This window comes from Rhinopithecus bieti, unplaced genomic scaffold (assembly GCF_001698545.2).
Source record: "Rhinopithecus bieti isolate Rb0 unplaced genomic scaffold, ASM169854v2 scaffold_5613, whole genome shotgun sequence".
Classification (NCBI taxonomy): Eukaryota; Metazoa; Chordata; class Mammalia; order Primates; family Cercopithecidae; genus Rhinopithecus; species Rhinopithecus bieti.
In genome coordinates this window covers 355,979-383,912 of record NW_016804845.1, presented here as the reverse complement: position 1 = coordinate 383,912, position 27,934 = coordinate 355,979, and the positions used below count along the sequence as shown (strand labels likewise).

The window sequence follows — 27,934 nt, the reverse complement described above, 5'->3', positions numbered from 1 at the left end:
TTTAACAGTTCCATTCATTAAATAATTCAGTCCTAACTTAATAAAGATTTATGGTCCAACAACTTAGTAGCCATCTGAAAGAATAATACATATAAACTGAGAAACAGGCAGGGCATGGTGGCTCACGCCTGTAATCCCAGCACTTTGGGAGGCCGAAGTGGGCGGATCACCTGAGGTCAGGAGTTCGAGACCCGCCTGACCAACATGGAGAAACCCTGTCTCTACTAAAAATACAAAATTAGCCAGGTGTGGTGGCGCATGCCTGTAATCCTGGCTACTCGGGAGGCTGAGGCAAGAGAGAATCACTTGAGCCCAGGAGGTGGAGGTTGCGGTGAGCCAAGATCTAGCCATAGCACTCCAGCCTGGGCAACAAGAATGAAACTCCATCTCAAATAAACAAAAAAAAAAAAAAAAAAAAAAAGAAAGAAAGAAAAAAATAGTATTTTTGTTTCATTTTAAACTAACTTACGCTGATGAGATGTGTGCATCTATTGGATATTGTACAATTTTTCAAATCTTGGAATGAGACTAGATGCCATATTTCTAGTTTCACATTGATTTTCAGGTGGTACTTGATTTTTTAATCAAAGTAACCACTGAAAAACCAGTTTCACAAACATAGAATGTCATTGAAAAGAATGTAGTGTGACCTAACCTTGAACTACCTCGAGCTAATAGCAGACACATGATGTCCAAGAAATGTTAACTCTTGCTGTGTTTCCCTTTAACATTTCATTGTTTCCCTGGAAAATTTAAAATATTCCATGGCACCCTATGAGTTCACAGATTTACCCCTACAATATGCACAGACTGTATGACCTAGGAATTTTACTTTTAGGTATACATATTAAAGAAGCCCAAATATTGAGGTAATAAGGGAATAATCATAAGGTATTCATTACAGAATTGCAGAAATATTTATAGCTGCAAAATAGTAGAATGTATAAATAAGTCATGATATATTCATGCAATAGAACAGTACACAACCCTTAAAATAAATGTATGAGAGATTGGGCACAGTGGCTCATCCCTGTAATTTCAGCACTTTGGGAGGCCAAGGCAGGTGGATCACTTGAGGTCAGGAGTTTGAGACCAGCCTGGCCAACATGGTGAAACCCCGTCTCTACTAAAAACACAAAAATTAGCTGGATGTGACGGTGCATGCCTGTAATCTCAGTTACTCGGGAGGCTGAGGCAAGAGATCGCTTGAACCCAGAGGCAGAAGTTTCAATGAGCCAAGATTGTGCCATTCCACTCCAGCCTGGGCGACAGAAAAAAAAAAGTACTAGAGCTACTTTAATCAATGTGAATTTACCTCAAAAGCATAATGTTGAGGGGAAAAAAAGACAAAGCATGGTATAGTGCATATGATACTATTTGCAGAAAACTTAAATGCCTGAGAAACAATCCTATATAATGTGTACAGCTATACATATGTATAGTAAAAGTATTTAATCATATACATAGAATAATAAACACTAGTTTCATGACCCTAGTTAACTTTGGGGAAAAAGTGAAGGAAGTGGAGGTGGAATGAGCTTCTTGATTGTAGTTGTGGGATTTTTTTTTTTTTTTTTTTTGTCTTTAATAGTAAAGATTGAAACAAACAACAGGCCGGGCGCGGTAGCTCAAGCCTGTAATCCCAGCACTTTGGGAGGCCGAGGCAGGCGGATCACAAGGTCAGGAGATCGAGACCATCCTGGCTAACACGGTGAAACCCCTTCTCTACTAAAAATACAAAAAACTAGCTGGGCATGGTGGCGGCGCCTGTAGTCCCAGCTACTCGGGAGGCTGAGGCAGGAGAATGGCGTGAACCCAGGAGGCGGAGCTTGCAGTGAGCTGAGATCCAGCCACTGCACTCCAGCTTGGGCAACAGAGCGAGACTCCATCTCAAAAGAAAAAAAAAAAAAAAAAAAAAAACTAACAACAAAATGGTAAGAGCAATAAAGCTGAGTGCTTAGTGCAAAATAATTTGTTACTATATTCTCTATTTTGCTAGTATGTTTGAAATGTTTCTCAGTACAACTAAAATAACACAATAATTAAAAAAATAAAATGATTGCTACCGGCTAGTTGTAACCCATTTAGTATGGAAATCAGTTTGGTAATAAGTTAATATTATCTGGTAATTTGGTGTAAGTCAATTATCAGAATATTTATATTCTTTGAACCTAGAAATTTCACATAGAAATTAAAACTCACGAGACCATTTTTTTTCACAGGTCCCCAAATGCTCATCAGAAGAACAGCAATAAGGAATTGGTTAAGGAAATTTTGCTTTATCTTTTCAGCAAATTAAATGCATCTTTAAAATTGATAGCTATGAAGATTGTATAACACCTGAAAAAGTATCCCTATTGTGATCAGCAAAAATACATGTGTGTAATGTACACAGATGCATCTGTATGCATACAACTTATACATCTATGATTAGAAAAAAATGCATTGAAAGAAAGAAAAGTAGCAAAAGTGCATGTGTTAGGGTGGTGATAATTTTTCATGTTTCAGTAATGTGTTTAACTTACTTTTAAAGTTAAGCTTAAAGTTTTAGCTTAGATGAAATAAAAATCCACCACTGAATGATTCAGTGTTTCAGGCAACATTCCAATGTTATATTTAGCAATGTGTGTCCTGTGTGAATAACAGCATTTCATCCTCTATGTTTGAGAGTATTACAGTAGATAGGCTCTCTTTCTTCTTTGCCAGAGTAAGATTCGCCCTCACTCAAACAAACAGTGAGGCTGAAGTTCAGGTGAGCATGTGAGCATTGTGATCTTTCCCATTAAGGCTTAGTAATCAGAGTGACATTTACCTAGGTAGGTGGAGGTGCTGCTGAAGGCTTAGGCTGTGACAAAACCAAATGTCTGATTCACATCTGGTAAGAGTGTCCAATTTCCTAGCTGACTTCAGATGTCTTTTTATGATCACTGCACACATCAGCCACTTATCTCTTGATTCCTGATGTTCTGAAGTACTGTCTGTGTGATGCAAAGGGTCCATTCTATCTTGAAATAGAAGAGGGTGGAGGATGTTCTCTTGTTTCTTTCGGGAGTCCCTGCCATCAGCACTGGCTGTTTCATTCCATGGTGTCCTGGGACAAATGACTTAGAGCTTAAACTTGTACTTCATAGAAAGATGAGGACAAAGGGGATGACAAATCGACGAAGTATTTATATCTAAAGTCACAATGACTTCATTTTCCTCCCATTGCTCCTCAGGGGAAGATTTTTTCACCGACTTATTTTCTGCTTAAATTACCTTTGCCTAACTCTAAGCCCAGCCCCCAACCCTGGGCAGTGGTGGGCAGTACGTTTGGAAATGCTAGAGGCAGCGGTAGGAATGGCAGGACTGATTTTCCTATCAACACCGCTCATGGCTGCTGCCACTGACTGCACCTTTGACCTTGATAGATTTCCAGAGGGTTAGTTAGCATTGTCAAAATATCACACAATTTAGAATGAACGTTTTATTCTTACGAATTCTAAAAGCTAACCTTGGCTTTCTGTGCTGAAATGGGGAAAGAAAGAAGCTGATAATATAAAAATTGTTTATAAGGTTGATGGTGCACACCTCTCAGGGCTGGGAAAGCCAGTGAGCAGGTGCTGCAGAGACCTGGCATGTGAGAAGGAAGCCTGTAGAAGAGTAGGCTATGGTCTTCTGGTTCATTCACTGCTTCACTTTTCTTCCCTTTTGCTACATCACCAGTTCTGGCACATCACTCTATAGCTGCCCTAGTCTTGCAGGTTGCAGTTATAGGCTAGAGGCAAGAAGTTTCAGAACAGACTTAGACGTGACCCAAAGGAGAAAGAGAGGTAGAGGCTTTTGCATATGGTGATATTACTAAAGCCCCCTAAATGAGTGATATAGCCCCATGTATTCAACAGGCCCTGACCCCTGCCTTCATAGGGTTTGGGAAAGTTCATCCAGCACTGCAGCAGAGGGATCCCATGCTCCTCAAATGTCCATGTACCCCTCCATAATTGCTAGCCTCCCTTTGCAGTTAGATGGTACCCATGTGACTAATGCCAACCAATGAGATGTGAGTGGAAGTGACTTGCAGCACTTCCAGGCCAAGGCTGTCAAAAGAGCCAGGGTGCCTCTCCCATCTTTCTTTCCTTACAGGGCAAGCTGGAAGCCATGTGTTTTGTATGTCTTATGTAGGAAATGAAGCAGAGTCTTCTAACCTGCTTCAGGCATACGATGGGTTAAAAATCAACCTTCATTGTGTTGAATTACTAAGATTTCAATGTTTTTGTTCTTGTGGCAGAACTTATCTCATCCTGACTAATACACGGCAGCAAGTGAACCTCTCCAGTGCTTGATTTTGTGAGAGTAAGCTGCTCCCCTGCTATATGTGTAAAAACAGATAAACAGGAGATGGAGAAAGAGCACAGGGTTAGGAATCAGAAGAGCTGATTGTAGTTTGAATTTGGCCAAGATTTATGGTACATGTTTGAGGAGTTGTTCCACTTTTGTGGTTCTCAGGTTCTCAACCAGAGCAGTGGCTGTTAATGCTTTTTGTTTGACATGTAACGAAACCTTCAAACAAAGGTTTTATGGAAAACTTTTATCAAAGTTTTTATCAGCTCTATAAAAGGCCAGTATATAGAGCTGGTAAAAGAAAAAATGCCTCTCTTCAAACCATGACCCTGCAGGCTCACTGTTCACAGATGCCCCTGGCCATCTCAGTGGAGCCCTGCAGATCCATGGGCAGACAGCACAAAGCAAATCACTGGTGTAATCGCCTCTACAACCTGCTCTGAGGCTGGCATGGTTTCATAGTGACAGCGGCTGTTTCTCACCTGTCCCGCAGGTCACACTGCACTCTGTCCAGCGGCTGTACTGCCAGAAGTACACCTGCTGCTCAACATCATTGTCGAGGCCATCTTTCTGGATTGTGTACTCATACTTGATGCCAGGGTTAGTCACCTGGAATAGAAGCTAAAAGGCGAGAGAGGGGTCATGTCAAACTGTCATGACTTCATACTGTAAGCCAGTCATGTAAAAACACCACACGATGTCAGTCATCTAAAATTAGTAATGGAAGCATGCATTGGAACAAATGCCATTAAATAGATCTATACCTATGTCTGTGTCTAAGTTCATAACTATAAGTCTACCTCTACCCCTGTAGCTATATATTCTCCATCTAATTATTTCTTGGCTGGATTCCCGTGGGAATTTCAGTTCACATAAATGGGGAGATCAAATCATATGGGGAGTACTTTGTGGAAATGGCAAGGAGTGTCCTTTCCAACAATAGGCTGATAGGTTACTTTGTGTTCTTACGTACTTACCAGCTTTGTGAATATAGGTAAGTGCCATAGTTTGCCCATATACAAAGTGGGGATAATAAATAGTGTCTATTTGTAGGATTGTTCTGAGGGTTAAATGAGCAAACACATGTAAAGTGGTTAGAACAGTGCCTCAGCGAATGTCAACTTGTATGATGTTTGTTATTGTTGTCTTATGATGGCTTTCCCTACCTCTCAGGCTACTCAGTACCTTTAACAAATAGTAGTTCTGAGCTGACAATGGTCATGGGCTTTAGCTTAGCGATGCTGCTCTTGGGATCTTCCCCTTACTTCCATCTCCTGCAGGCAGTCTACTCATCACATGTTTAAAATGGATTCACCTTAAACATAGAGGCAGTGGATTGGTTGCTCCCTGGGACTGGGGAAGCAAAGTCTCCTGACACTCACGGATCACAGCTGGCATGCTTGACCTTCAGCTTCTGTGAGCACTCTGATCTCTGGCTCGAAAAGGATGTCTCTCTAACTTTAGACTGTGGCTGGATCTAACTCCTTGGTCATTTGTCATCCTCAATCTGCTTTGCTGCTATTGGTATATTCATTCCACTCCTTTTCTACAGTTCTGTGCCCAGTATGAAAGACAAATTTCTTGTACCTTTGAAGAACACATATTGTATTCTAACTCCTCTTTCCAGCAAGAATTTCACAAAGCCAAATGCTTTGCTTGAGGACAACACAGAGTAACATGTCAGTCTATCCTCACTGCTGGAAAGCTACTTGGAAACCTGTGCCACAATGACAATAGACTTGAGGAACAATCACCCTCAAACAAGTCAGCCCAGAAGCTGAACTCAAACCTCCCAGTGGGTGGTTTTAGAGCACCTTGCATTTTGTTATGGGGGTTTCCGCAATATCTAGGCAATAAAGGATTAACAGCACAAACTAATATCTCATTCCCCTCCCTGCTCCTTGCTAAAAGAGGTTTTAAAGATTCTTACTTGATGTCACCTAGCAAATACCTAGGGGAAAAAATGAGAAGTATTCTAACTAGTATACATGTCAGCAGTTTCCCTCCTTTCTGCATTACCTGGATCCACACAGACTCATTGGTGGGACCTGTGGCCATCAGCTTTTCCAGGTCTCCTTTCCTGTCATACTGAAAGACAGTCCCTGCCAGCTTATAGTTCCCGTTCCACTGGATAATAAACCCTCCATTCAGGTAATATTTTTCAGGGTCTTCACTCCTGATGGCCAGGAAGTTTCCAGCTCCCTCAATTTCCATTACTCTTATGTCCCTTGCTCCTTTCGGAATGAGCCCAATGTCAACATAACCTAAGGAGAGAAGACATAATCATGAAAGAGGCACGCCAGCTTCTCAGCTGAATGCAAACTGTTTCTGACCCATTGTTCATCCTCTTTCTAGCCTCCCCATCATTTAGTGCCCTTGCTGGATGGCCACTGGCATTGGCAGAAGCACTAATTATGGGGGATTTTCGAGAACTTGGACAGGACCAGAATTCTCAGGAGTTTTGTGACTCAATATGTGCCTGGTTTTGTAAGGAGGGGTGAAATAAGTACAGATTGGACTCTGAAGCTTTTGTGGTTGATCTAGTATTTATTTTTCTGTAATTTTATGTTGATTGTTCAAAACCCTAAAGCTCCTTGCTAGCTTCCTGCTATTATTTCTGCTTCCCCCTTTGTTGCTATTAAATTAGACTTCCTAAACATTGTATTGGATACATACTTTACCTCACCCCCCCTTGCCAGCAGGTAATCCTAGCTTCCATTCATTAAGAAAATCCTAGAGGGAATCTCAGATTGTTTGCCACCTGGCTATCTTTAATACAGCCTGTTATGAGGAACTCAACTCTGAGTACAGCCTTTTATACTGTTGGACAATTCTACTCATTAGAAAGTTTTCTTTCTCATTTTTTCTTTTATATATTGCTGAAATAGCAATTTATAATTTATTCTCATGTGTTCTAATTCAGCCTTCTGAAAAAGCGTCATATGTTGACATTTACTTAAAGATAACAATCAACTCTAGCCACAGTCTTTTTCTTGTTTAATGGTCATTATGGTAAGAGGCATACTGGTGATAAAAGGAATGAATACTTAGCGGTTGCCAGTGTTTGCCAGGCTCCATGCTAAACATTTTATGCATTCACCTTATTTGTGCTTCTTGAGAACCATTACCTCATAAAATGGAAAGAACACGGACTTGGAGGTTGGCATTGTGCAAGGAGTTCTGGGGCAATGGGAGTTGAAAGACTTGGATTCTAGTCTCTGCATTTCTGCAAATCAGCTCTATGACTTTCATTGATTCATCTAACTTTTTGAATCTCATTGCACACAAGGGGACTGAATGATGACGTCTGCGGTCCCTCTCAGCTCTAATAGTCAGTGATTTCCTCTTTTGTAGGCTAACTATTCTTTGTTCTTTCAACTTTTTAAAAAAATATATAAAATACAGTTTTAAGACGCCGAAGATCTTGGTGATTTTTCCACTGGATATGCACTAGGTTATTTGGTCTGATGAGCAAGCCCTTCCTCTTTGTCACCTGAAAGTGCCTCAATTTCTTCATGTTCCTCTGGCGCTAAAGAAGTATGGGGTCTTGGGGGTCAAACCCTGGCCTGTCCAGCAAGAATAATTTGCTCTGAAACTGGATACAGATCGCAACCTCAGCCTCATTTTTCAAATTGGCAGCTCTCATCCAGAGGAACCAAAATATGGTTTGTGTAGTATTTAATTAAGTTCCATTTGGCTCTCAAACACTGATTAAAACCACTAATGTATAACCACCTTGGGGAAGATATTGATCACATGTAATTGAGGCTAATGTTTTTTAAAAATAAATGCCCTTCAAGTGTTGCTATCTGCAGTCATTTTCTTACTTAAGATGTTGCATGCCTTTTCATAGCAGAGCTCATGCAGGTAAATCAACTGGCATGAAATACTGTGTCTACCACCTTGCTCCTTGCTTTTAAAAAATGAAAACCTAAATAGAAAAAAAAATAAACAACAGAGTTTGCTTTTTATTCTTCCACTTAAGAGAGAAAATCCAAAATTAGAAATATTTATTAGGGTTAGATTGAAAGAGGCATACTTAATTTACTGCTTCTGAATAGCTTGTAGATAAAAGAAGGACCAGTAAGAATAGCTCCAAAATACAAGTGGTCCTTCAACAACACAGGGGTTAGGGCATCAAGTCCCTATACAAGTAAAAAATTTTGTGTCTAATTTTTCACTATCCCCAAACTTAACTACTTGACCAGAAGCTTTACCAATAACATCAACAGTCCACTACTACATATTTTTTGTGTTATATGCATTATATATTATATAAGTGTAAGCATTAGCTACTTGTACCAGTATTAGGGGAAGAGGAGAAGCATAATTCCGACCTCAAATAAGAAGTCTCTGGGTCCAAGGAGACCACCTGGAGAAACAATTCCATCACTATCCCACTCTTGAGCACCTTGAGCTAAAAGAATACTCAGGATGCCTGTAATCCCAGCACTTTGGGAGGCCAAGATGGTTGGATCATGAGGTCAGGAGTTTGAGACCAGCCTGGTCAACATGGTGAAACTCCATTTCTACTAAAAAAATACAAAAATTAGCCAGGCATGGTGTCATGCACCTGTAATCCCAGCTACCAGGGAGGCTGAGGCAGGAGAATTATGTGAACCCAGGAGGCAGATACTGCAGTGAGCCTAGATTGTGCCACTGCACTCCAGCCTGGGTGACAGAGCAAGACTCCATCTCAAAAAAAAAAAAAAAAAAAAAAATAGGATGTTTGAAGATGGGGCAAAAGATAGGCCCTCATTTCTGAGATTGTGATAAGAGACATCATGCATTATTGACGCTAACACACATCTTATCCAACAGTTTTGTGGTCCACAAAACAGACTTTACTCGCTGGCATATTTGGTCTCCAGTCTTTGACATTTGTAATAAAAATGTGTTCATAAAGAGGTTATATCATTAACCCTGGGCAATTTATCTACAGTGGCCAACTTGTCTCTTTAAAGATTTATGCTGTCCATTTGAGACAATGCTCATTGCAGGCCAATATCTCATGATGATTTATGTGTGGAGGCTCCTGGGAAAGGCTGGTCCATGTCTGATCCCAGGCTTGAGAGCACTGACACGTATGTGTCTGGTTCAGAAACAAATCAGTGTTTGACAGGCTCACAAACCACAGAGTGAGGAAGAAATATATAAAAATAACAGTACCTGGTAGATGTTTTGAGAAGTTAAAATGCTTTGCCTTAGATTTAGACTCTTAGTCTCAGTTATCTCAAAAGAGGGTTGTGAGATAATTGGAATCTTGTAACACACCGCGAGCAACCATAACCCTCTTGTTAGAAACTGGTGGAAAGGAATTGTAGAAAAGGGACATGGGAGAAAGAGAACTGAAAACATAAAGGCACAGGGAGATGTCAAATGCTCAGTGGTGGGCATGTGGTCAGAGGTATTGAGATCTTGCAGGCAGGCAGGGGTAGGGATGAGGGGGGAGCAGAAGACATTTAGAATCCCTTTTTCTCATTCCCAAGAGACCAGGGCAGTGGAAAGAACCCAGAATTAGAGTCGGATTTCCTAAAGGATTAAAAGGTTAAGTGGAAGAGACCTGGGGACAACAACTCTGGTTTTCAATTGAGTTATCATAATATTAGAAGAATAGCACTTCAGAGGCCAAGATAGGAACTCATAAAGAAAATTAAATAAAACAAGTCAGCCAGTCGTGGTGGCTCACACCTGTAATCCCAGCACTTTGGGAAGCCAAGGTGGGTGGATCACGAGGTCAAGAGATCAAGACCTTTCTGGGCAACATGGTGAAACCCCATCTCTACTGAAAATACAAAAATTATCTGGGTGTGGTGGCGCATGCCTGTAGTCCCAGCTACTCAGGAGGCTGAGGCAGGAGAATCACTTGAACCCAGCAGACAGAGGTTGCAGTGAGCTGAGATTGCAGCACTGCACTCCAGCCTGGCGACAGGGCGAGACTCTGTCTCAATAAAACAAAAACAGAAACAGAAACAAACAAATAAAAAACAGGTTAAATGAAGAAATACGATTTTAAGTGTAACTTTTTATAAGTAAGTAAAGCCACTATAAATAATGGAATATATTTACAAAACACCTTTGTAAAGCTTGTAAAAACACTGGCTATCATAGAGTGCTTAATCATAAGTGTAAGACATATGGGTTATCATTCACATTCCGAATAAGTAATCCAGAGAATATTTTTCATCCGTAATAAAGCTAACAATCAAAGCTTTACAATCTTCCAGTGGTAATTCTCATGGGCAGGACAAGCATTACGTCTCACAATTTAACCTTAGTAATCCAATAGCCAAAGATGAAAAAGAGGAATGGAAATTAAATTTAGACTGTTGGTTGTTATGATTACTAGGGAACAATATGTCATGTAATTAACCGAAGGACACACTTGATCCTCTCAGGATCCTACTCAATAACTTCATCCTGGGTAGGAAGAATGTTTAGAAGAGAGATGTTGTTTTTCCAGAATCCAGGAAAACAGGGCTTTACCATCTCTGAAAGTGGCTATCACTTCCTGTCCTGGGCATCACCGCTGTGTAGCAGACACTGCCCCTCTCCCCTCAGGCCCTACTACAATAGTGCATGATGGATTCTCTACTCCCAGCATCTCTACGTAATCCAGAGAATTAATAGTCTGATCTCCCTAGAGTAACCTCAACCCATGACTGGTGGAAAGTGGTGTATATTATCTCAATTCCTTCACCCCTCAGGTGGGGAAAACTCAGGGGACCAAGATCTGCTGTGGCTCCCATATAATGGTTCACCCTTTCTTAGCTGCCTTCCTTGGGAACTGACTCTTCATTGGGGTCCACCTTTGAAGGTGGACTCTTCATGCCCTGAGGACTATCCATAGCCCAAAGCTGCACAGAAAAGAAACTCTGCAAAAAGTGACTATGGGAAAAGAATAGTAAAGTGTGAGTAAGAAGGGGATGCTAGGTGGAGGAGCTGTCTGGAAAGTCATAAGGCACCAGTGGGTGGGACCCTCTCCCAAGGAGCAATTGGGAATAAAAGAGATTTGATACAACCCTGCCTTGTTTCTCTTTTGACTTTGAATTGAAGGTGTACCCCAATTCTTTTGCCTGTAAACCCATTGCTGGCTTCTGTCCTCACTACAGAATCTGCCCTTGTGTCTGCAGCCTTCCCAGCCAGCTTCTGATCTCTTCTCTCCCCTTGTTCTTGGTCTGTTCCAATGCCATTGGCTTTAATGCTGGATCCTCTTGTGATGCCCATTCCCAAAGAGGATCCTCTCCCAGGGATCACGCTCTTACACCTGTTCCTGTGCACAACCACAAGGCCATTTCAGATCTCTATCTCACTGTGATGCATCTTGTATTTTGTAAGCAATCAACCCCTTTCCTAAAACTGCCAAGGAACCCTTACTGCTTTATGGTAAAGGCTACATTCCATTTTGAATACTTTGAATGTCACAGACTGTTTTAAAAAAATAAAAACAAAAACTAGGAATCAACCAACCATTTATCTTGCCCCCCCCACCTTTGATCTCCTGCCACATTATTTATTTGTTTATTACCAGATCCTTCCTTCTGCTTAAACATCTTTCTCACAGTCTGGCAGGAAGAGCCATCTCCCAGGCACACACCGCAGCGATCCTCTGTGGCATTGGAATCGATCTCATAGTCACAGCCAACCATCTGTGGGGAAGAGAGGTGGAGGATGAATACCCAGGTAGGGGATGCCACTCTTGCCTGGATCTGTGACTTCTCCTTTCCCCTTTGGTGCTTCATAAGACTGGACAGGAGGTACCAGGGTACAAGGATAAATGTTTGTTCCTGGTAGCAGCAAGAGGAATATCCAAGCATCCACCAATGGTAAAGGCACTACTTGCTCAGAGGTGAGGGAGGCACACATTGAGTGAGGTCTCTAATTTCCTGAGTCAGAGGCAGAACTGAACAAAATCTATGAAAATGTTCCAAAAATCTAACTATGAAAACGTCTTGGAGTTGAAGCTAGTAGAGCAGCAAGTCTCTTTCAGACATGTTCTCATCCTGGAAAAGGAGAGCCACGAAGCTTGGGGTGTTCTGTGGAAGTGGATACCAAAGAATCATGACACTTAGATTGAAAGTCATGAACCATATCTGACCTTCACCTGGACGTTTCTGTGGCTTGCTTTCTTCTATGACCACAAGGGAAAGCTATACCATATTCCTTTAGTCATAATTTTCTTTCTTGTTTGGGAACGATTGTGTCCAGATAGTTTCATTTCCTTTTTGATCTTTAAAGATCATTTTCTTTCTAACTTGAAAGCCACCTCAAATCTACTCAAAGGAAGAATGGTTTGAATCTTTTTTAAGAGAGAGATGGAATCTTGCTATTTTGCTCAGGCCAGAGTGCAGTAGCTATTCACAGTCAACAGCCTTAAACTCCTGGCCTCCCACCTCAGCCTTCTGAGTAGCTAGGACTATAGGTACCACACCAGGCTTATTTTGAGTCTTTAAATACACCCTCTACCATCTAAACAGAGAATGAATGCCCACAAACAGAAAATAGCTTGATTCTTTAGGTTAATTGTCTTTAATTTCCTTTAGGTCCAAAGACTGTGCTGCTTCACCCAGTTGGGGGAAAAAAATAAAGTGCGATTTTAAAAAATTAATTATGCTAATAACAATAGGAAAAAAAGCAATGTGCGAAACAGGTGCCTTCAGTGACTATGAATAAAATGCCAACCCTTCACAAGCAGTAAGTTTGCGTCAAGCTTGAGAACCCTCTAATAAGCTGACATTTACAACCATATTCCCAGTGGCCTTCATTCCTTCACTGATTTGAAATGATTGCTAGGGAGATTGACTCTGAGGAATATTAATTTTAAAGTATTTTCTTTAATCTCTATCAACAGGGAAATAGATATAAAAATGTGAAGAATAAAGGAAGGAAAGTCAGAAAAGCAAATATCTGAAGCTCAAGTCTTTCTTCTTGAATGGGTAGTTATATTTCTAAACTAATATCTGCCTGCATAACTGAGACACAAGGGTTGGGGGAAGGAGACACACCCATGTCCCCAACATTCTGTCCCACAGCATATTAAATGGGTTCTTGCAGAGACTCACCCAATTTAGTTTTCCTGTAAGCTGTATGCAGTACAGTAAAAATTGAATTAAGTATACAACAGAAGGTCTAGGAAGACATGAACCAGTCTTCCTTGTTGCATATAAAACATAAGGGGCTGGGCCGGGAGCAGTGGCTGAAGCCTGTAATCCCAGCACTTTGGGAGGCCGAGACGGGCGGATCATGAGGTCAGATCGAGACCATCCTGGCTAACACGGTGAAATCCTGTCTCTACTAAAAAATACAAAAAACTAGCCGGGCGAGGTGGCGGGCACCTGTAGTCCCAGCTACTCGGGAGACCGAGGCAGGAGAGTGGCGTGAACCTGGGAGGCGGAGTTTGCAGTGAGCTGAGATCCCGCCACTGCACTCCAGCCCAGGCAACAGAGCGAGACTCCGTCTCAAAAAAAAAAAAAAAAAAAAAATAAGGGGCTCTCAGAGGAAAAGAAACAAACCTCAGTCTTCTTCATAACACACTCTGGCAACACAGAAAGCCCACAACAGTATGCTCTTTCTGCCTTCAGCAGCATCAGAGGTGGCTCTGCTGCTGCTACCTAATGTGGGAAATGACTTCAGCATGGCCCTTTTCTGATGTGACTCTGAATATGCCAGGGAGTCACCCCAACAGGTAGTGTGTTTGTGGAAAAAATCACTTTCGTTTCCCATCTTATCAGTTACAGTGGTAGTGTGAATAGTGATGGTGGTGGTGGTAATGATGTTGAAGGTGGTGATAATAGTGATGATGTAGTGGTGGTGGTGATGGATAATAATGGTGGGGGGCAAGATGGCGGTAGTGATGGTGGTGGTGGTGGTGATAGTGATGGTGGTGCAGGGTAATGGTGGCAGTGGTGATAGTGGTGATGTGGTAGTAGTGGTGGTGATTTGATGGTGGTGGTGGTGATGTGGTAATGGTGGTAGTGATGATGTGGTGGTGGTTATGGTGGGGTGATGGTGGTAGTGATGGTGGAGTGATGATTGTGGTGGTGGTGGAGATAGTGTTAGTAGTGGGGATGTGGTAGTTGTAGTGGTAATTTGATGGTAGTGGTAGTGGTGGTGGTGATGACATGGTGGTGGTGATGGTTGGGTGATAGTGGCTGGTGGTGGCAGTGGTGGTGATGTGGTAGTGGTGTTGATTTGATGGTGTTAGTGATTTGATGATAGTGGTGGTGGTGATTGGTAATGGTGCTGATTTGATGGTGGTGGTGATAGTAGTGGTGACGTGGTAGTGGTGGTGATTTGATGATGGTGCTTGTGGTGGTGGTGATGATGTGGTGGTGGTGATGGTTGGGTGATAATGGCTGATGGTTGTGGTGGTGATGTGGTGGTGGTGGTGATGTGATGGTGGTGGTGATTTGATGATAGTGGTGGTGGTGATGTGGTAATGGTGCTGATTTGATGGTAGTGGTGGTAGTAGTGGTGATGTGGTAGTAGTAGTGGTGGTGATTTGATGATGGTGGTTGTGGTGGTGATGTGGTGATTTGATAGTGGTGGTGATGATGGTTGTGGTGGTGGTGGTGATGTGGTAGTGGTGGTGGTGGTGGTGGTGGTGGTGGTGATGTGGTAATGGTGGTAGTGATGAGGTCGTGGTGATGGTGGGGTGATGGTGGTAGTGGTGGTGGTGATGGTGGAGTGATGATGGTGGTGGTGGTGGTGGTGGTGGTAGTGGTAATGGTGGTTATGTGGTAGTGGTAGTAGTGGTGATGTGGTGATATGATGGTGGTGGTAATGGTGGTGGTGGTGATGTAGTAGTGATGGTTGGGTGATAATGGTGGTGGCGATATGGTGGTGGTGATGGCAGCAGTGGTGGTGGTGATAGTGGGGTGATGGTGATGATGGTGGTGGTGGTGGTAGTGGTGGTGGTATAGCAAGTAATTAACTATGAGAGGAGAGTTGAGAAGGACTCAAGAATGACTTACTGATTTCTGGCCTAGATATCAGTAAACATAGATGGTTTTAGTATCATTCCANAAAAAAAAAAAAAAAAAAAAACATAAGGGGCTCTCAGAGGAAAAGAAACAAACCTCAGTCTTCTTCATAACACACTCTGGCAACACAGAAAGCCCACAACAGTATGCTCTTTCTGCCTTCAGCAGCATCAGAGGTGGCTCTGCTGCTGCTACCTAATGTGGGAAATGACTTCAGCATGGCCCTTTTCTGATGTGACTCTGAATATGCCAGGGAGTCACCCCAACAGGTAGTGTGTTTGTGGAAAAAATCACTTTCGTTTCCCATCTTATCAGTTACAGTGGTAGTGTGAATAGTGATGGTGGTGGTGGTAATGATGTTGAAGGTGGTGATAATAGTGATGATGTAGTGGTGGTGGTGATGGATAATAATGGTGGGGGGCAAGATGGCGGTAGTGATGGTGGTGGTGGTGGTGATAGTGATGGTGGTGCAGGGTAATGGTGGCAGTGGTGATAGTGGTGATGTGGTAGTAGTGGTGGTGATTTGATGGTGGTGGTGGTGATGTGGTAATGGTGGTAGTGATGATGTGGTGGTGGTTATGGTGGGGTGATGGTGGTAGTGATGGTGGAGTGATGATTGTGGTGGTGGTGGAGATAGTGTTAGTAGTGGGGATGTGGTAGTTGTAGTGGTAATTTGATGGTAGTGGTAGTGGTGGTGGTGATGACATGGTGGTGGTGATGGTTGGGTGATAGTGGCTGGTGGTGGCAGTGGTGGTGATGTGGTAGTGGTGTTGATTTGATGGTGTTAGTGATTTGATGATAGTGGTGGTGGTGATTGGTAATGGTGCTGATTTGATGGTGGTGGTGATAGTAGTGGTGACGTGGTAGTGGTGGTGATTTGATGATGGTGCTTGTGGTGGTGGTGATGATGTGGTGGTGGTGATGGTTGGGTGATAATGGCTGATGGTTGTGGTGGTGATGTGGTGGTGGTGGTGATGTGATGGTGGTGGTGATTTGATGATAGTGGTGGTGGTGATGTGGTAATGGTGCTGATTTGATGGTAGTGGTGGTAGTAGTGGTGATGTGGTAGTAGTAGTGGTGGTGATTTGATGATGGTGGTTGTGGTGGTGATGTGGTGATTTGATAGTGGTGGTGATGATGGTTGTGGTGGTGGTGGTGATGTGGTAGTGGTGGTGGTGGTGGTGGTGGTGGTGGTGATGTGGTAATGGTGGTAGTGATGAGGTCGTGGTGATGGTGGGGTGATGGTGGTAGTGGTGGTGGTGATGGTGGAGTGATGATGGTGGTGGTGGTGGTGATGGAGGTAGTGGTAATGGTGGTTATGTGGTAGTGGTAGTAGTGGTGATGTGGTGATATGATGGTGGTGGTAATGGTGGTGGTGGTGATGTAGTAGTGATGGTTGGGTGATAATGGTGGTGGCGATATGGTGGTGGTGATGGCAGCAGTGGTGGTGGTGATAGTGGGGTGATGGTGATGATGGTGGTGGTGGTGGTAGTGGTGGTGGTATAGCAAGTAATTAACTATGAGAGGAGAGTTGAGAAGGACTCAAGAATGACTTACTGATTTCTGGCCTAGATATCAGTAAACATAGATGGTTTTAGTATCATTCCAAAAAGAAGTACTATAGAAAAACAGGTTGGGGTAAGAATTAGGTATAATTTTAATTTAGAAATGTTAAGATTGAAGTAACTTTTGGGCTTTTGAGGGTCAGGAGATAGGACCTGGTATTCTGAATGTAGATCTGGCTCAGAGCAATTGATTTAGGGATGTTTAGTGTATCACTGAGATGGCCAAAATGGCCTTGGAGATGAAAGAAGGTTCAAATCAGTTTTTGAGAGAAATTAGTGAGGAAGCTAACTCAGGACAGTGGGAAGACTGTCAGGTAAGGATAAAAGCTTAGGTGGATTGAAAACATTGACTTTGTAAGGACATACATATATAACGTTGAATTTTTATTTTAGGGAGTGCATAGTAGGCTAACAGTAAGATCAAAACAGGGGTGTGATGGGATTGATCCAGAACCTTATCCAGAACTGCGGTAAGAGATTGGGGGAAGGCTAAGAGAAAGTTAGGGAACAGCTGATGGATAGACCAGAATATCTGGTCTATTTCAGAAGGAAATTCAGCCAATGTTATGCTGACTGTGTGAAGAGGGAGGAGTCCAGGAGCTGAAGTCAAGCAACCGGTTACCAGGAGAAAGAGGGGAGAGAGCTGGAAGGTTAGCGAGCCAGCCTCAGATAATGGGTATGAGAGTGAGAGTTCAGAGCTGGAAGAGGGTGGAGGTGAGTAGGGCATTTGCTCATTTTTAAAAGCTTATTCTGTCATCCTGGTAATTTAAAATGGAAGGTGTCCTGAAAAGTCAAAGTTTAAATCTGTATCTTTGATAAACAAGCTTACTAAAGAAAAACTAAGGGGAAGGGCACACATAGTTACCTCCCAGAACAAATTCAGTTCTGATCAGGGCTTGATAATTTCCTTGACAATATAATCTGCAACTCTAACATACCAAAATATTGGCAAATAGTGTAATTTCAAAATAGACATGAATATAAGCAACCAAATTTTCATATTCACAAAAAATGTAGATTAGACAAACACTGCATACATTGTTTTCCTGAAAGCATATGTTTTTATGTCAATACATGCTCAATCCCCTTTGAAAAAACTAGTAAATGAATAAGGAGGGTAACAATAAAACTAGCAAATAAGGGGCCTGAAACTACCTACAACCTGGATCCTTGAAGATAAAGTATTTAGGCTATTAAGTATATTTGATTTGACACAATTTTTTTCAGCTTAAAAACTCAAATCAGTGTGGTATAGACAGAAAGTGGGCAAGTATAACTTTTAAAAGGTCTTAAATGGCACCCAGAAAGAGGGAGGCAGGCTGATAAAATCTGGCTTATTCTATCGGGTTCATGTGATTGGCCTCATGAAAGACATCCAACTTGTAATGGTTCTCAATCCTGGCTACTTATTAGAATCGCCTGAGAGCTTTTAGAAATTACTGATGTCTGGGCTCTATTTCAAACCTGTTAATTCAGGATCTCTGGGATGTAGGGTCTGGGCAGTGATGTTTTAAAATCTCCCCAGGTGATTATTATATGCAGCTAGAGCTAAGGACTTTAGTCACTGAGGAGAAAATGTGATGCTGAAATTATCTTTTAGATCTAAATAACTTTGCATTTATAGAAATAGCATCTTTAGCCTGTGATGGAAAACAGGTGCCTTGAACAAAATAAATGAAAAAGCAACTGTATAGAGAAATACGAACCTTCTCAGAGTGCTGAATATTTAGGGGCAAGAGCTTGTCACAGGGAATAATTTTGTCCAGTGGAAAAAAATATTATAAATATTTTTGAAAAACAAATAAAATTTGTTGAGTTTACAGATCTATTTTCTAAGAGTTTATCTTACACCAGGGCCTCTGTTAAGAGCTCAACATATATTACCTGTGAAGGTTGTCAGAATCAAAACGGGGCAACTAATGTTAAGAAAAAACTGGCCGGGCGTGGTGGCTCAAGCCTGTAATCCCAGCACTTTGGGAGGCCGAGACGGGTGGATCACGAGGTCAGGAGATCGAGACTATCCTGGCAACACGTGAAACCCGTCTCTACTAAAAAATACAAAAACTAGCCGGGCGTGGTGGCGGGCGCGCTGTATCCCAGCTACTCGGCGAGGCTGAGGCAGGAGATATGGCGTGAACCCAGGAGGCGGAGTTTGGAGCTTTGCGTGAGCGAGATCCGGCCACTTGCCACTCCAGCCCGGGCGGCAGAGCGAGACTCTATCATCAAAAAAAAAAAAAAAAAAAAAAAAAAAAAAAACCTGTAAATACGGCATACGGCCAGGGAAGGCTAGGAAGAATGAGTTCTCACCCTTGTATGCCTGATGATGAAAAGGCTCTGCAAAACCAAAACCTTGCACAAAGGCTATTACAACCTTACACAAAAAATACTTTTGCAATGACATCTGCCCAGCAACTTCCTGAGCAACCTTGAACTGGTGTTACCCTTGTTATTGATCTCTGCAGGAAATAATAATTATTTAAAAACAATTTTGCAATTCTCTTCAACTTTTTTTCCTTTAAAATTTTCATTTTCTTTTAAAACCCCTCTCTTCTTTTACCTTCCTAAATATGCACACAGTTAACTGTGGCATACATATTCCCATTGCAATGCACTATTCCCAAATAAGCTTCATTTTCTTTTAGAGAGCCTCTCTCTGTCTGTTATTTAGGTTAACAGACCTTATTTAATCTTTTGACAACCCCAACTAGGCAGATACATAAAAAATTCCAGTTCTATGACAGAAAACTGAGTCTTAGAAAGACGTATAGGATCATACAACTAGTAAATGATGGTACTGAGTTCGTATTCTAAAACCCCAGTGCTAAACCATTACGATTTACTAACTGATCAAAACATTTTCCTTTAACCGATTAAAAACACTTTCTCTCTAAACTGAAATTTATGCCTGGTGGTTGGATCACAAGTCCTGCTCCTCAGTTCCTTGCAAAATAAAATGCAAGCAACAAGAAGGAATTCTTTAATGGTTACACACTTAAAAGCATCAACACATCAGGTCTAAATAATTTATATCAACTTGATTAATGAAGTGAGTGTGGAAAATTACATAAAATCAGAAACCTGTTTTGTAACTACTGTCATGCCATCTCTCTGAGAAGCTCGTGTTGATAGTCAATGGAAAGCTAAATGTGAAAATGCATTATGGAAAGCACCATAGAAGCTATTATTAATTTTAGTTTTTCTCAAATTTAATGTCACTGAAATAATCTGGGCTGGGCTTTCCTAATAATTTCTCTTTTTCATGCTCAATGTCTAAAATAATATCATAGTGCACATAAACCAATCAAGAAATGAAGATGACGGCAGAAGGAAAAAAACCATTAAATCCAAAACTGTGACTTTGATGAACACTGAGAAGTCTTGTCTTTTCATTTCACGAACTATATATAAAAAACAGATGAGGTGTAAATGCCATGAAAGCACAAACTTAGAACATCTGACTTCCCAAATTAGTAAAAGTCATGATTTTATAAAGTTGTAGATTAAGGAAACATACCCAATACCTTACATATGCCATTAATACAGACATTTCTGCTGTTGCCGCCTTCAAAGCAAGGGGTACCATCAATGACAGCATCCAGCATTTTCTCAGAAAACTGGCCATCTACGGGTCGGCAGTAGAGCTCACAAGGATGTGCTGAAGGGAAAAAAGAAGGCAAATCCTTGCAAGTTAGCTTTTAGCTCGGCATCCTCCCCTAGGATTCCTCTGTACTTATAACCCCCAAGTGTCATTTACTCTGACGATCCTATCTTTTTACCTGCTTGAGACACATCCTGAAATGTGCCTCAAGACACATTTCACACATTCAGGTGCTGAATCCAAGGATTATTTTTCCTTTTTGAAAACAAGTTTTATAATGAATTAAATTAAAAGATTGCTTTAAAGTACTCTATTCTTTGCTGTAAACGATGACTCCTTTCTATTCAACATTGAATTGTGCTGATAAAAATAAGGCACTGAGCATCTGGGGTTAGCTTAGAAAATAAGTTATTGCAACCAGCCATGAAGGACTCCAGGCAAGCAGGATGCCTGCTTGTTTCTTGCAGCAAAGTAAGTAGACCTCCAGGGGATACGCATCCCCTCCCATAGGGCCAGCTCATTACTACCACAACCTCCATCACCACCAGCATAACCTGCCCCAACAAATGTCCTCCTCCAGTCTAAGAGGTGCTTAGATTGACAACTATGTGGAAACATTTTTTTTGTTTCCACTGAAGCTGACCTGCTTCTCATAGTGCTCCATCCCATCAACTTGAGTCCTACACTGATTTCATTCTAAGGTTCAGTTTTCTACTCCATTGTGAATGAAGACAGGGTGATCTAGAGCACAGGAATATTTACTTAATAAAATACATACCCACATGTATGTACACAGAATAACCAGAAAGATAGATCACATTTAAATCATAGATTGCCTTAAACATTTTAATAGCGAATACACGCATGTGATAAGAAGAATTCAAATAATTTTCTTATGAATGTAATGAATGCTTTTCTTTAAGTGAAAAACACAACAATGTCTTCTTTGGCAGGGATTTTGGGGTCTCTTCTGGGTGTGTTTATTATGGGCAGGGCTGTTAGTTGCTTCTTTGTGTGATCAGCTGAGGACTCAATAGTACCAGCCATAGGCTATTTGTCATGGGCCCACCTCACTGGGCTGGGCACCAAATGCCAAGACTGAGTGCACAACAATAGCTGTGTCTGCTTGAGGATGCAGTGATCCATGTGGCCAGGAAATGAAAGTGCAAAATTCACACAAATGTAACCATGAGCAAAAGCTCCAAATGCTGAAACACTGAACAAACTTGAGACTGAGGCCAAAAACATCTGTTCAGAGCTTAAAAGAGATAAGTGAACTAGCTCAGAAGCAGAAAATTAGATATTACATGTTCTCACTTTTAAGTGAGAGCTAAACATCGGACATACATAGACATAAAGATGGAGATAGACACTGGGGACTCCAAAAGCAAGGAGGGTGGAAGGAGGGTGAGGGTTGAAAAATTACGTATTGCATACAGTGTTCAATATTTGGGTGCTAGGTACACTAGAACCCCAATCCCTACCATTGTGCATGTAATACCCAGGTAACAAACAAGCACATGTGCTCCCTGAATCCAAAAACAAACAAACAAACAAACAACAAAGCTTAAAAGAGAAAGATATGGCACATGTATACATATGTAACAAACCTGCACGTTGTGCACATGTACCCTAGAACTTAAAGTATAATAATTTTAAAAAATTTAAAAAAAAGAAAGATAAAAGCCAACACGTAAATAAAAAAAACCAATTGATTTCACATAAGGTGCAGTGGATAAGCTGTCTGACAAGATAAAGTCAAAATGAGTTGAAGAGATAATTGGATAAAGAGCCAATGGAAAAGTGTCAAGACTCTGGGACAAAGCATGACTTGGGATTATTGTGTAGCTCCATTTCTGGCAGCATGATTAGCTCTGTTACTGGGCAAACTGGAATAGAAGTACTAAAGGGAGCAACCTGGGAACAAGTCTATTCTCCTAATGATGAGAACATCAATCCAGGTGCTGAATCCAAGGATTACTTCATTAAGACTTTGGTTTAAACTTTAGAAGTGGATTTTGGATTTTGTATTTGGAATACATAAAGCAAAAATAGAAAGCAGCCCTGAATAACTCCGGAGCTTTTCTAAGGAATCATCTGTTTCAAGGCTACTGGAAAGAGTTGGGACCACAGCATGTTCATTGCCACAATGGAATGTTTATTCAGAGAGAAATGGACAGATTCACTAAGTTGCATTTACATAATGGACTGCTATGCAGCCACTAAAAGGAATGAGGTAAACCAGTAAACCACAATGCCATGATCTACTCAGTGAATCAAGATGCAGAATTGGCAAATTGTGGTTCTATCTGTGCGCAGATGAAAACCTGCTGTTAGCATGGTTATCTTGGAGGAATACATTCAATGTAGTGGGATAATAATAATTCATTTTTGTTTCATTCTATGATGTGCACTTGCATTTTTATAAGACACATCTATTCCTTTTAAAAATAATAAGTCTTGGCCCTCACACAGGAAAACTGGAAAAGTCTTCTTTCCCCAGTGATATTTATGACGCATCCCCAGTGATATTTATGACGCATCTCCATAAAGAGGGGCCCTAATTTCAAAACTTTCGTCCACCCTGTTTCCATAACACAGGACTAGTACATGCTTTAAGGTTAGACAGGTTAACTGAAGTACACGGTCCACAAGAAACACACATGTGTGTTGACTATAAGTATAGTGGTTTATGGAGTCTTAGAAATTATCTAGGAAATAACATTTGTAATAACAACAATGACAGCACACAGATCCTCTGCTGCGACTCTCCCAGAGCTCCCACCACCATGACCTATAGGTGTGCCTCAGGCCAGGGAGAACGCTGTGTTTGAAAGCAGTCATCCTAAATGGAAAGTTCAGTGCTATTGAAGACTTTTATAAGGCTGAGCCTGAGGCCCTCCTTCTCTGTCCCCTCCTTCTCTGGCCTTTGTCTTTCATGGTGCTCTGGAAGGGCTCTCGTTATATCATTAAGTTGTCCTGTGACACAGGGATCTAAAGGAGGAGGCAAGGGTGGTAATGGATGGTCTTAATTCTTGGGAGTCATCACTGGTATCAGAGATTCTCTGTGCCAGACATCAACCTTGTTGAGTTCATCATCTCTATAGAGTTGAGTACTTTCCTCGTCTCACATTTATTCCCCTGCCCTGATGCAGCCTTTTGTAGGGTCATGTGATTTTTTGCCCTCTAGCTTTCAAGAGCTTTCAAGTCCATTTATAATTCAGCTAAGTGAAAGCTCTAAAACTAATTTACTAGTGAACTCTCACCCTCACATTGTCTGATTAATCCTCTCAAAGGGAACTTAGGAAAAGAGATGAACTTACCGAATCAAAGTTCGCATTTTCAATTTTGCAGAAACAGGGTGGCTCAACATTTTTGGATAACGATCTTAATAAATGATAGAAATGAAAGCTCTAACTTGCTAAAAAGAATGAAAATATTTCTTAGGTAAGGAAAAGTTTCGATGCATTTCATGTTTTGTGAATAGACTGGAATGTGAGTTTCATCATTTTAAAGAATCCAGTTTCTAAAATCCATTCACAGGCAGGGCTTCATGGGCATAAGACCTGTGCTTTTACCCAGGACCTCACACTTGGTTGAATGCTGTTGTCTCTGTCTTGCAATTCTTAATCATTTTACCTTTGAACTTGTGCTCGGTAAGGGAAGGCCAAAATGGGAAGGCGGTGTACACATGAAGAGAAGTGGTGTGCACCCCTGCCGCTCCTCAACAGAGCCCAAGAAATACTAAACCTCAAAGCAAAAGGCATAACTTAAAATGTTTTATTGATGCAAGAAGTTATGTTTAACTTAAAAAGGAAGCTCAGCTTAAGGACTAAAATCAAATCGGCTTGGGGGAAAAAACAAAAATGAAAACTTGTGACTGTATCACAGCCCAAAATCAATCAAGTAATTACCAAGTGTCTGAACTCTTTGGCTAGTCTAAAATGGCATTCTTGTACTTTCTAATACGGTAATCTTATTGTAATCCCCACAATACACAGAAATATGTATTAGTGAAATATAAGAAGGCATTAAAATGAATATATTCTATAGTAAACATAGAAAGGTATAAAACAAAAGTAGAAATAATTTTTTAAAATGAATTAAACCCTTGTCATTGATGTTTTATTTTAATTTTATTTTTTATTTTTAAATTTTTTCTGTAGAGGCAGGGTCTTACTTTGTCACCCAGGCTGAAGTGAGGTGGTACAGTCATAGGTCATTACAGCCTCAAACTTCTGTGCTGAAGCGATCCTCCCGCCTCACCCTCCTGACTAGTTAGGTTTACAGGCATGCACCACTATGCCTGGCTGTATTGATGTATTAGATTAGGGTAAGTGCAGTACCCTAGAAATAGAAATAGAAAAAAGAGTTTTCTATTTACTGTGTAGTTTTAAGTTCTGTCTTTTGGTTAAGATGCTTAAGAAGTAAACTTAGAATCACAACTTAAATTATTTAAGCAATATAATAATTAGTCATCAATGCTTATATGTTTAGAAAACACTGGTTTTCAAGGGCAAGATATATAGGTTTAATAAACTAAGCCTTAATCATAATAAAAAGGGTTGTTGGGTTTTCCACCAGAGCTCCTGGCTTATGAAATAATCGAAGGTTTTAAAGACATGAACATTGCCTTAGGGAAAATTAAAAATTCAGTGCATTGGTCCTAAGGAAATGAACTTAACCCAGTCCTTGTGTGTTTTTGTGGTTAACGACCAGGCTGCAGAGTCAGGCCTGGGCTAACTCTTGGTTTTATCTCATTGTCTGAGTTTGGGCAAGTTACATAGGTCCTCTGAACCTATTACCTCATCTCTAAAAATTGGGTCAAAAATAGCTTTCCTTGAAGGGTTTTCTTGTGGAGATAAAATTAGGAAAAAATATATAAAGTGTTGTGTAGTATCACTGTTCACTGAGGGAGTAGAAAACTCTGCTGTATGTTTATTTTATCCTCTGGTGATTTCTAAAAGGATGCCTGGGAGGCTGTAAGGCACTCGATATCTGGCACAGAAAAAATGCTCCATACATCCTTGTTGACATGAATGAACTACTGCCAGGGATGCCTGTTAACTAAGCAAAATAGCAACTCTGTAGACAGAGTATAATGGGGAAAGTAATCAGTGTGCTGTTCAAGGTAGTAGCTATTTAGGTTAGCAGATAAGTCATTGTCTGCTAATGACCAAATAATAGCATAGGAATCTGTAAAGAAACTACCGGGATAGAGGATGAATGCTGATAGACTGGGTAGGAAGTAAGGTCAGAGGGTGGCAAACTTCATCTGAGTTAGAGAAGCAAATCAATCACTCCAAAGTGAGTGGGATTGATGTCAACTTGTGTAACTCTCACTTCTTTAGTACCTATTGCTTTGCTAGTCAAAAAGTAGGCACATGATGAATGCTTGCAAACAAATGAAAAGCAAAGCTGAATCAAATCTTTTTATTCCAAGTCCAGCTACTTGAGCCATCAGAGTTAGATACACACAAATCCAACCGTGTATCTGGGAGGGGGATCCCATACTAAGCACATGTGATACCACTGGAGCAGCTATGCTATCTTAGCTCTGACAGGCTGCTCATTCAGAGTCTACAGGACCACTGACCCAAATAGTTTTAACAAATTGAGAATGTGCAGGATATATATATAGATAGCACGGACTGGATGTGCCTTTCATCACTTGGTAATTTGGGAGTACACCTGGGTATATGCATGAGTTTTCCTGTATTCAAATGCCTGACTCAGGAAACTAAATTGCACCAATAACCGAGTGGTTTTCCCCTCTAGAGCATAAATGACACCGAACAATTGGGGGCAAGGAGCAATCATTGCCCTTGACAACTGAGAGCCATCAGGGTATTTTGGATACTTGAGCTGAGCAAAGCACTGCAGAATCTTTCTTTCAAAAGCTATTGCATAAGTCTAACAGCCCAAATACACGATTCTCAAACCTGTGATTTTTCTTGAGTCCCATCACCCTGGATTTTCTGGAACTCAAAAATCATGAACAATTTGATTAGCTATTTTTTACTACCTTGTCTTAAATTTCTTTAACACAGGAAAATCTTTTCTGTTTCATTTCTTACTCAGATAACAACAAACAACACGAATATGTTTTTAGATGTTGATCTCTAGCTAACGGTCACTGATTCTTCCTCATTTTAAGGAGAGAATGTGTCTGGAAGTTTTGCCAAGGCCGCTGTTCCATTCTCCAACTCCATTATGTCCTCATCCCTCTTGTGCAACATTCAGATGTTTGATTTTACTTTTTACCCTTCTCATACTTCTGTACATATGAAAATGTTGATTTCTGGCCCAGAGCTGGCTTTTGTTCTTTCATTCCTATTTTCTTGCCTTTCCGCCTGTTATTCTACTCCCACTCGGAATGACTCTATTTTGAATGCCTTCCCTTTTCTTTCTTCTGGTGGAAAGACTGCTCATGAAAGCATGAGTAGTCTTCAGAATCATCAACTGCTTCACTGGAAGCCTTTTTGTTGCAATTACTTCAAACCCATAATGACCTTCTCTTCTGAATTTCTGACAAAATCACAGTCAGTTCCTCGTGTCCATCAACAAGCAATTAGTTACTGAATTCCTACATGCCCTATTAATGGCTCAATTGCACCTCAGCTGTTTTGAAGTGAGTCACCATGTTTTATAAACTTCTTTTATCTCCCACAAAGCCCAGACAGAGTTGAATATATTCAGCCTTCAACATTTACTGATCAACTTAACCAGGTCAGTGTTTCCATCTTCTAAATTACAAAATTCCTGGGGTACAATTTTCTTTGTTAAACTTGGTATGGATCACAGAAACCTTGACTGACAGACAAATGCTTTGAGAATGGCTGTTCCCTAGATCTGAGATACACCATTACAGCTCCTTACCTGGGTTAAAAATGGGAAACCAGTGGTAGAGTTCATTCTTGTAGGGAACAGTGTCAAATTCACTGCACTGCATCTGCCGAAATGTTGGTGCCTCTGAGCGACAGGGGTGGACGTTGCACAAGCGATAGCGTTTTCTTTCTCCAGTGCAATATTTTCCTCCAAACTTTGGCCTACAAATGAAACAGACAAGCTATTCTTTTAGTTTGCTTAAATGCCAACATTTTCCTTTAAAATTCCTGTGGTATCTGGCCTTGACAAACGATGTCTCTCTATGCCCTCAAAATTTACCTTTTAAATAAATGCTTCAAATTTTACACAATTTTTCCTTGCCTGCCAACATTTCAGTCCTAATGTATAGTAGCTTATTTTGAAATAGTTTATTTATCATTTCCACCTATATATCCTCCAGCTGAAATCTATGCCAAAAAGGACAGATTTTCCTTTCAAGTATGCTCCTTCTCTGATTCATATTTGGTGAATTAAAAGTGGTCAGATTTCAGAATCATCCATCTGTGCCTTCCTTGGATCCCACAGTCAATCAGTTGCCTGGTCATCAGCTGTCTACTTACATTTGTTTCATACACTTCAAC

At 41.0% G+C, this 27,934-nt stretch overlaps 1 protein-coding gene across 1 annotated transcript in view; it reads right to left on the bottom strand.

Moving 5' to 3' along the window:
- Positions 1-27,934, bottom strand: part of ADAMTS12 (ADAM metallopeptidase with thrombospondin type 1 motif 12) — a 373,663-nt gene that overhangs the window by 79,503 nt on the left and 266,226 nt on the right. Inside the window, 5 exon segments of the mRNA XM_017870704.1 lie at positions 4,803-4,941; positions 6,340-6,584; positions 11,849-11,969; positions 20,389-20,522; positions 27,345-27,514. Coding sequence (XP_017726193.1) covers positions 4,803-4,941; positions 6,340-6,584; positions 11,849-11,969; positions 20,389-20,522; positions 27,345-27,514 — 809 coding nt within the window.